General features: G+C 39.7%; 1 protein-coding gene across 2 annotated transcripts in view; it reads left to right on the top strand.

Moving 5' to 3' along the window:
• EMB2746 (RNA-metabolising metallo-beta-lactamase family protein) overlaps nt 1-10,397 on the top strand; it is a 51,821-nt gene extending 41,424 nt beyond the window's left edge. Inside the window, exons 11-22 of one of the 2 annotated variants that reach the window (XM_087677971.1) lie at nt 1,527-1,652; nt 5,194-5,307; nt 5,689-5,784; nt 5,864-5,961; nt 6,726-7,198; nt 7,300-7,476; nt 7,591-7,671; nt 7,800-7,913; nt 8,029-8,363; nt 8,558-8,776; nt 8,943-9,047; nt 9,163-10,397. In XM_087677971.1, coding sequence (XP_087534097.1) covers nt 1,527-1,652; nt 5,194-5,307; nt 5,689-5,784; nt 5,864-5,961; nt 6,726-7,198; nt 7,300-7,476; nt 7,591-7,671; nt 7,800-7,913; nt 8,029-8,363; nt 8,558-8,671 — 1,728 coding nt within the window. In that variant the 3' untranslated portion in view covers nt 8,672-8,776; nt 8,943-9,047; nt 9,163-10,397. The remainder of the gene's footprint in view (nt 1-1,526; nt 1,653-5,193; nt 5,308-5,688; nt 5,785-5,863; nt 5,962-6,725; nt 7,199-7,299; nt 7,477-7,590; nt 7,672-7,799; nt 7,914-8,028; nt 8,364-8,557; nt 8,777-8,942; nt 9,048-9,162) is intronic. The other variant, XM_087677972.1, reaches the window with a different exon arrangement.
• The last annotated feature ends 336 nt before the right edge of the window (nt 10,398-10,733 follow it).

Raw genomic sequence — 10,733 nt, forward strand, 5'->3', positions numbered from 1 at the left:
TAATAAAGTTTGCTAGGTCAAAGGGGCCAATAAGGTGATACTCCCCCAAAGCAAAGCGCACCCACCCCAATTTAGTAAGAGTTTGGCACAAAAGATGCATCTCTTTTAGCCACCTAAAGCTATTAAAGTATATAAATCGACTATTAAAGTGCAATATGATGTATATTGGCCCCTAAAGCTATTAAAGTATATAAATCGACTTGAGTGCAATATGATGTATATAAGTCGACTATTAAAGTATATATTTGTCAGAAAAAAGTATAATAGACACCATAGGAGGACACTCTAATGGCCCCTTTACTTTACACTAGATTTCATCAAGCTGATGGACAACAGTCTCCACCTTCCTAGAGAATCACAACAAATGGAACCGGGGATATACCTTGCAAGCGATCATGGCACAGATTTACAAATTAGTTGCAGCCTATTGACTTCTGTCCTGTTATTAACCAAGAGGAGACATTGTGACATTGTCTATGGACATACTGTAAGATTGGAACCATTCTAGATGGGGCCCCTTATCCATGTGTTACATTTACAACCAGCACACTGTCGAGCTTTGACTTGAGTGTTTTGGATTCTAGGTTCTACCTCATGTTTTTGGTCTCAATTTCCTGGAGACTTTGGGCTTTCTGGACGATATGGGCAGCTGGTTACCTTATCATATTTAGTATAGAGAAGATGGGAACCATTCTAGATGGATCCCCTTAGTTACATTTACAACCAGCACACTGTCAAGCGTTGACTTCAGTATTTTGGATTCTAGGTTCTACCTCGTGTTTTTTGTCTCAATTTGCTGGAGACTTTGGACTTTCTGGATGATATAGGCAGCCGGTTACCTTACCATATTTAGTATAGATACTTGCAGAGCTTTGTTTGGACAACCAATGTATATGTCTCTTGAGCTAGAATAAATTGGCCATTCACTCCTTTTAACCTTGTGCAACACATACCACATGGAGATGCTTGACATGTCTAGCCATGTACTGAAAGGACTGGTTTTATGAAAAAAGACTGTGCCCTATTTTAATAGGAAATGCTGAAATTTCAGGTTTCTTCCTGTTATGTCTGCTTGACAGAACAGTCTAGCAAACTGCCTACACTGACCATCTGGGGATGGTTAATCAATGGGGAAGACGCATAGAATATGTTTTGGTATTACAAAATAGAACTCATGCCTAGTGCATCTTGCGGTGAGTTAGCTGAAGATTCATAAGGTTTTGGACTGAGTTTGAAAGCTATGGACTTCTGTTAAGGTACAAGAGGATTAATCTTAGCCTATATATGAGACATGCCTGGATTAATACAGTTGTCATATAGGCACCATAACTTATTGATGCTGGAGCTTTTTCCAAAAAAACAAACAGATGCTTGAAGCTTACTAAAAAGTGGACAACTAAGTTGTGCATGTCTTCAATGGTTGAATTATTGCTGAGGTTTCTAGTAGCAACAAATATTACTTGTCTTTAGAGCAATATTCAATGCTGTAATTTTTACTGTGATCTGCATATTTCTACCTTCTGCAGGTTATTCCTGGTAACGAGGTACGGGTTATGAAAATGATGAACAGAATTGCAGAGCTAGGGCCCTCAATTGCAATGGGCAGAGCAGACAACCTTCATACGTCAGGCCATGCGTATCGGGATGAACTGGTATGCTGTTAAGGTTCACGTTTGCTTCTAACTTCTAACTATAGTTAGAAGCTTTGTATGTGAAGCAAACTCGACACTTCTGCAGACACTAGAATTTCTAGCAAAGCTGCTTTCTTGTAGTCTTTTTTTGGTTCTTTGGTGTCTTGCCGGTTGTAGAATCATCAGAGAGGCGGATCTCTCTTTCTCTCTCTCTCTCTCACACACACACACACACACTGTTGCTTGGAGATGTTGAAGTCCTCTTATGAAAGATCATGACCGCATATGGGAATGAAGTACTATCCTTCGAGTTCTCTATATAGACACATTCTAAGTTGGGATCTCAAGTTATACACAAACCTTGAACAACATTTTAGGGTGTTTGAAGGGGGGCCCCGGGAGGCGGGGGGGGGGGGGGGGGGTGTGGTGTAGATATCTACACTTGTAGCTTGTGGTTCTCATATAGCTCTTTCTCCATCTAAGAGGTGGAGTTACTTAAAGGCCTTTAGGCGCATCTTCTTTGAATCTCCTGCAGTTGTCAGAAGTGGATGCAACAATGGAAACATAGAGAAATGCTGTAATAGATAACGTAACACGAGAGAAAAGAGAAACACTGCAAAGAAAAGAGGAACATTGCACAAAGAACTTTGGAAGAAAGAGATGTTCGGGAATGGAATCCATATACTTAGACATGAGACAATATAGAAACAATGTGTATCATTGGCTGCATGGGCACTAGCACTAGCTCCCTCCCTCCCCCGGTACTTGCTATGGACATATGCAGTTGAGCTACTGACACATGAGGGAGCCTCAATATGTAGGCATAAAATAATGCCAAATGTGCGTTAGGTTTGCAAGCTGAATAAAAAAATAATAATCAGGTTAGCTAGCATAAAATGACCAAAACCTCATAATAAGGCAATAGAAAAACACCTAAAATACTCTACTGCACCCATCCCATAGGGACATGCACACACACTCACACATGAAGTGATGTATCATGGGTGATGTACAATACAATAGACAATGATAATGACTCATGAACTCATCATGGTACATACAACAATGACAATCAGATAGGATTGTGGATACCCAAGCAATGGGTGCACAAGCCACTACCAAGGTGCCTCTGAGAGAGCCCGATGTCAAAGTCGAACATTCGTAGATGAGTAGGCAATGTTTGCATGTTGAACATTAGTATTGAACACAAGTATCCAACATAACACTGTATATGAGTAAGCAATGATTGCATGTTGAGCATTAGTAGGAGCAGCCGGTTGCCAAGATGAGGGAGATACAGAGAAGATGAGTAGTGGCAAGGTATCTTGAGGGATAGAGATGTGCCAACAAAATAGACTCACAACAGTTTCAAGAGTTCAAGCAATAAAGAAAGCACATAGAGAAAGGTTGAACAGGAACTGGAGTGTAGTGAGAAGAACAGGACAATGGACACAAATGAACCTTATCTAATGTTAGCAGTGTATCATACAAATGCCGATCAGAAAACAAGACAGTTAATGCAAAAACAGTGCAAACAGGAGAGAACAAAGCAAATTGCAGCCAACCCATGCAAACACAAAGTTTGCAGCTACCAGACACTGAAACCAGCCTTAAAGCACTGTCACCAGCCTTGTACAGAAGCAGAAGATCAAAATGCAAATGCTGAGAACAAAAATGCAGATTTAATAGGCATTAAATGCTGTTGTCCTGCATGAAAACAGGTCACCTCAGCCTGCAAACAGAAAACGCAAATGCAGCCCTGAAGCCGTCCCAAAAACAGTAAATATTCAAGCAGGTTGCAAAATGCAGACTGAAAACACCAGAAAACAGGCTGACCTAGCTGTAGAGAAGGGCCCTTAGGCTGTAAACAGGTCGCAGCAGTCAATGAAGTCCAGTCACCAGCAGAAAACTCAAAACAAAAATCTGCAACAGAACAAATCAGCACCAACACACCTCAAATGGCTGACACCTGGCAGGAGGTAGCCCCAACTTGGAATGTGATACCATGTCAAAAGTGGATGCAACAATGGAAGTGTAGAGAGATGCTGTAATAGATTGTGTAACACGAGAGAAAAGAGAAACACAGCAAAGAAAAGAACAACATTGCACAAAGAACTTAGGAAGAAAGAGATGCTCGGGAAATGGAATCCATATATCAAGACATGAAGCAGTATAGAAACAATGTGAGTCATTGGCTATGTGGGCATTGGCATTGGCTCCCTCTCTGCATTAGTACTTGGTATGGACATATGCAGATGAGTTACTAACACAGGAGGGAGCCTGAGTATATAGTCATAAAATAATGCCAAATGTGCATCAGGTCGGCCAGCATAACTTGACCAAAACCTCATAAATGAGGCACCAAAAAAATACCCAAAATACTTTATTGTGGCCAGCCCACTAGGACATGCACAAACTCACACGTGAACTGATGTATCTGCTAACAGCAGCTTCCCCCAACAATCTTTGTGGAAGTGGATGACATATGCATTTAGTTAATTATCTGTCTTGGGGGTATGCTATGCTGCTGTATCATCTGTGAGCATGTTTCTTGCTAGATGTGCCAAGCCCCTATGCTTCAAATGATCTCTCTCTTTTGGTTCTCACTTGTTGCCAAGGCCTGACGAGGGGGTGATCTGAACAATGGCCTGCACTTTTTTCCCAGAGAAAAGACCAACGTCACCATTTTGCAGTGGCGAACTATAATTTATGTTTAAGGCACTAAGACAGCTACTCAGGATCATTTAACCATGCCACATGGATGCCATGTCATGTGATTAGTGTTGAGATGCATAATATTGATTAGCTTTGAGGTATCAAGGTGAGATATTCGGAGATTTTCGAAACATCTAAGGGCTCGTGAAGACAACTTAAATGTAGAATATCTTTTGGTACATTTTTATATCATTAAGACAACTACAACATAGAATATCTTTTGGTATGCCTTTTATATCTCTTTTCCATTTGTATGTCTCAGCAGACTTTATTTACAAAATGGTGCTTCCTTAAATGCCCTTGCCATCTTTTAAAAGGAGTAATTTTGAAATAAAGTCCTTGTACACCCCTGCCAGCCCTGGGTTATCATTCTCATGGTTTGATTGAAACACATGTATGCAATTTTTAATAAGTTGAACAAAGCCCAAAGAAAATTATTTATTGGTCTCATTTTTGCAGGCATTTAGATTTGAAGAGATTTGTGAAAGAATAAACTTGAGCTATTCTATGCTTACGTGTTTGCCTACACAAGCTAGCCATTTTTTTTATTGCAAGACTTGCACAATATCTTTACTAGTTTGGTTGATGTACTTGCGACTGAAGGAATTTCTATTGTATGGTCTTTTGATAGCTTAATACCTTTCAATTCCTTCTTTCAATATACTTCTCTGAGGGGTCCAAAGCAGCTAACTAGCTCACACATGCTTGGTCTACAAAATATGTATTTATTTTGGTTGCTTGCTTGATAAAGTTGAACGTTATAACATCAAAATTATAACATCAAACCAGAAGTAGACCTTGAAGTCAGCTAAAGATTTGTAGCTTTTTCTGTGTCTATCCTGTTCAGGAGGAAGCAATTAGGCTTGTAAGGCCTCAACATTTCATGCCTGTACATGGAGAGTATGCATTTCTTAAAGAGCATGAGAGACTAGGAAGAGAGTCTGGCATAAGACACACAGCGGTAAGCTGATTTGATCATTCTTGTTCTTCTCACTTGGGCTTTTTAGCAGTTGTAAAAAAATTATGGTGCATGCATCAGCAAGTTTTATATGATATTTGACCTGACAGCAGAAAGGATAATTAGGCCTAGGACTAATGATCTTATCATGTTAAAATAATGCACTGTTTTAGTGCTAGGTATGCACAGTGGAGTTAATTGTATACACTGTATGGGCTGTTCATGTACCATGTGTGCATGTTCAACAACTCAGCATTCTTCATGGAGCAGGAAATATAAGAGAATGAGCTGTAATAGCTAGAAAGTTGTTCTTCCAATCTAAGCTGGACAGAAGGATACTTCATGCATGTCTTCTCATAATACTGCACAACTGTTGTGATGCAGGTTATTAAAAATGGTGAGATGCTAGGTGTTTCTCATTTGCGCAATCGACGTGTTCTTTCAAGCGGGTTTTCTCCTCTTGGCAGAGAAGATCTACAGGTCAGTGTGTCAAGGAATGTGACCTTGTAGTCTTTACGAATATGATGGAGTTCTATGTAATCAGCTTACAATTCTGCAGATGATGTACAATGATGGAGACAAGGCTACTGGTACAGCTGCTGAACTGTGCATTTCAGAACGTATGAGGATAGCTCTCAATGGAGTTGTTTTTGTCAGGTACAGTTGGTGTTTTGTTAATAGCAGAACAAAGAAAGTCCTCTCTCATGCCAGATTGCCAGATTGGAAGGTTTATCCATTGCAATCTGAGATGTGAGATGGTGAGAATAGAATAGAGAGAAATTGTAAATGAGTATTTGATGAAGGATATGCACAGACAAACGGGCCCAGTTTCACGTGCACGTTTGAATGTGTGAATAGAATTCTTCTAGCTGATGTCGTGCTATTATGCATCTGTCTGTCTTCAAAGTAATAGGTGATAGTCACGTAATAGTTCTGATCTAGTCACCAATACTATATAGGGTACATCAATGTATAATACCTGCATTTTCCAAGAAATATTTACTGCTTCTTATAAAGTTTTAGATTACCCTGGGTAATATGATTGAAATCTTTGCTAACGTTTATACTCAAGACGATTGTTTGTTACTCTCCTCTCTACTTTATAGAAGACTTTTTTCGGCAATGTGTTGGTAGTACTTGTGTCTAGGTGTTGACATCAATTGGTATTTCTTGTCTTCAAATCCTATTCATGATAGGGATATAAACGAATGTGACATGTTTGCAGCAATGTAACAGTGAAAAAATGCTTGCTCCTGTGTTCTATTACTGTGTTTCTGTTGTGTGAGTTTTTTAAACCATTAAACATTAATAATTACATCTATGAATGTATTTGAACAGTGTCAGGTGGATATTTTCAATTTTTCCTTCAGTGTGTGGCTGCCACTTCTTTCTTGTGATCAGAAAGCACATGTCTTTTGCAGCATAGATTTGATAAGGAAGGGACTTGGCAATGATAGCAAGAAGAGACAACATGGGGGTGGAGTTCAAGGTGGTCTACAAGGTACTGTACGAATAAAAACTCGGTGCCTTTGGATTGACCGAGGAAAGCTTGTGGAATCACTACAAAAAGCAGCTTCAGCTGCTCTAGGAAGTCTTCGAGTAGATTCGACAATCGCATTGATAGAGCACACAGTTGCTGTTGCTTTGAGAAAGCTGGTGCAGAAATACAGCAACAAAAGACCAGATGTCATTGTTGTAGCAACAGAAAACAAAGCAGACACCAGAAATATTTCTACGGTTGCAAAAGATGGTTCTCTCAATACCAGTAGAAGCTCGACACAGCAGTCACGTGTCATACAGTCAAACAAGAAACAGCATCATCCAGATTCTATTCTGTCTTCGAAAATGTTTAATTCAGTACGCTCTGCAGCTGATAAGGCATCATCAGTGGCAGGTGATACTATTTCGCCAGAGTCTAATTTGATTTATTTATGAGCAATTGCATGTACTATAGACATTGTACCTTGTAAGGTACAGAACTTTGACTTCTTGCAGTTTGGACTTCAGGGTCGACAAAAACACTGCTAGATGTTGCTGTATCTAACGACTCTGGCAGACCTTCTTCAGATTCAAAAGGGGCAACGTCTTACAAGAGCTCCAAAAGAAAGGAAGATTTTTTTGAAAAACCTCATTCGTTGGAGTCTAGATCAGCATCTGCAAAGGTTGTCAGAGGTTAGAGGACTTGTCTTGGCAGTTTTTAACACCTCAATGTGTAAGGACCTTGTCTTACATTGGCTATGAGCATAGACTTATTCTCTGTACTATTTTGTTTGTCCTTTTCTGCAGGCAAAACATCAGTTGGCCATTCAGATCAGTCCCAGGAAACAAGTCATGATGGAGATGTTACACATCGAAGCTTTCCATCAGGTTGAAACCTACTTGTGCTACTCCTTGTAGGGCCCACTCAGTGCTGGTTTTTCTTTGACATTTAGTTTAATATTAGCATATTCTTTCTGAGGAGTCAAAAAATTGATCTCTCTCATGCTATATAACAGGAACTGGAAGCCCACCTGAAAGCAGGAAGTCAGAAAGAGAAACTTGGAACCGCAGTGTGTATTTAGGTACTAAGGACCTAGCGATAGATAAGACAGAGACAAATATGTTTACAGGTGAAATGGTGGTTGGTTATGTCTTTCCACATTTTTGTAAGCTTAAATGTTTAGCTTCAAATGTTCTGCATTTGATGGATTTCTTATCTTGAGGTGTGCTTTTTCTTGGATGCAGATGGTCCTCAAAGGAGACAGGAGGAAAAACATGGGGCAAAGAGAGACGATGTCCAACCAGTACCTTCAGTTGTCAAAGAGGAGGTACCAGTGCAAATCAATCAGGAGGATGACAATCCCAAGGATGTAACAAGCCCAGTAAAACGTCGGAAATGGGAGGATAATGAAATTTTCACATTGATAGAGGCTCGTAAAGGACAAGAAAATGAAACAAGAAAAGGAGAACATAAAAAAGGGCTCTGGAAAGGAGTGTCTGAAAATTTAGCCAACATGGGGTACAATCGGAGTCCAGATCAGTGCAAGACTATCTGGTTTTCATTGGTCAGAAAGTATAAGGTAAATGCTAGACTGGCTTCTTTGAAAATTTAGTAGTTACTGTAGCTTTAGTTTTGCTTATTTCATGTCTCATGCTCGTGGTTGGAACAGTTTATAAATTGTCATGTAAAGTTCAGTTGCTTTTGCCTTTTATCACTCTTAACAATGTTACCTTACCCTACTTAACCTATGACATGACGTGCTTATTTTGGCAGATTGCTCAAGAAGAAAAGCAGAACGGTGTGGCTCCTACAGGGTCATTCATGTTTTTTCAGGCAGTTGAACAGGCCTTGACAGAGATTGATAGAGTGAATGGAAAGTCTCCCTAGTATTTGGATTGTGCATTAGATGTCTGCTATCAGAGCTCAAATGGACTCTACTGCAAGTAATGCCATGGACACATACTGCTTGACATTGTCAAGGAAATTCATTAGGTAGTATTGTTCAAAATTTAGAAAACCTCTTATATTCATGCCTTTCTTGTTTCTTCCTCATCTTTTGAGTAGTATGTGATTCATTCAAAAAGAATTTCTGATTGAGTGAGGTTTCAAACTTGTGTAACAACACAATGTCCGAGGCTCTGAAGGTTTCTTGGTGCAGAACTTCAAACTGCTATACTATGGAAAGGAGTGCAATTGCCTGGCTGGAATATCAGCCCAAATGTTTTTGGCAGTTCTCGACTTCGATAAATGGACTGCATACAGGGTAGGAAAGCAACATAATCACACGATTAATTGTCTCAGTTTGTTTTCCATGCACACTGATGTCTTGAACCGTCAGATAATGGTGCTTATATGAGAGCTCGCTTTTCGAGTTTCAGGGTGGATTGTAACAATTGTTTCATGGAGCCAAGGCTTGGGCAGGATTCTTTTGTTTATGCCACAGTTTAACTCGAAGGAAAAGACAATGAACATCGACCCTTCCTGAAGCTCCACCCTGATGAATGTATGAATCAGATGTGCTCTTGTATATTGAGATTCAGGTACCAAGTCAAGGTGTACTCAACTTGAGAGCCAAGGTGTGAATTCTGCATGAGGAAAGCATGCTATCATCTTGAGTGCTTCGATCGGTTGTTTACAAGCATTGTGGGGTCTCTTTCATCATTGGTTCTTGACATCAGTGCATTATCTTTGTCAGTTTTGACAATGGAAGAACAAATACACTAGTGATGCACACAAACAAGAGTTGGATACTACCTTTCTTGCACTAATTGCGCTGCAAGGAATCAGTTGGTGCCCCATTCAGAAGGCATTCTTCAACCATGTCAGAGCACATTTTGGTCCATATTGGTCAGATTAGATAACAAGAAGAGATGATGGCGGGATGGCCAGTATGACAGGATAGTCATGCTGACAGTATTTTGAACAGGGCAACTTGGGCAAGTGATGAAAATTCGGCAGTGGCTTAGAGTAACCTATGTGCACCAATTAAAACCTTCATTATAAGGAAAATACAGAGGTTTCGTGTCTGGGAAAGTTCAACTCATGTTGCTGCGAGCTTATGCTTTTTATAATTTAGGATCTGCTGGTAAGAACTAGCTTGTGATGGTTGAGGCATTTTGATCTCAAAATATTGGATCTAAAAATCTGATTTGGAGGATCTTTTTCTACAAGCCTTAGAGAGTCAAATGAAGGAATGTTCTGTTACATCAGAAAAGAGTGCACGAATCCATCGTTGGGGCATTTTTAAACAAAAGAATTAGCTCGTTTGGCAACCGAGCAATGTGCAGTACTGCAGTGGCTTCTCATGTTTGTTGTCTTTCCTTATACCAAGAGTGCACTTGACTGTGCTACCTTAACAAGCTTTGATTTGTGGGTGCATATAACAGAAAAACATATCCATCATAAAAAAATTTGACACTTCAGTGGTACCAATTATTTGCTTAGCCAAGGGGACATGAACAACTCTTGAAAGGGTATCCATGTTCAAACCACCAAATATCAAAATGAACAGCCCTTGAGACCTTTGAATTTTCAAGATCATCTCTATTATATTAGGGATAAGAGATACACAACTAAGTAACGTACTTTTTATTTATGCGTGATATAACTTTTTTGGAGTGAGTGTATAATACCTTGTGATAGCATGAAGTTCCCAAACCCCATTAGCACAAACATATCAATGCCTTGTATGCACTCATCCATGTGCCTCAAATTGTAAAACCAAGGAGGAACAATTGATGAGCAAGTACAAATTGGCTTAAAAGATGAGTGACATCAATGGCCAAACAACTTAAGCACAACCTTATAGTTCCTATGTCGAGTGCTTGTAGTGGACAAGAAGTTGTTTAACCTACTAGTGTTCGCAACTAAATATCACAAAGTTCTTAGGCAAATGCAATGGTAGCACTAGAAACAATTAGCTTTGCACACTCTTGAACATCCATTGGGC

The sequence above is a fragment of the Lygodium microphyllum genome, chromosome 5 (assembly GCF_053477565.2).
Source record: "Lygodium microphyllum isolate KBCC chromosome 5, Lygodium_microphyllum_v1.1.10, whole genome shotgun sequence".
NCBI classification, from domain to species: domain Eukaryota; kingdom Viridiplantae; phylum Streptophyta; class Polypodiopsida; order Schizaeales; family Lygodiaceae; genus Lygodium; species Lygodium microphyllum.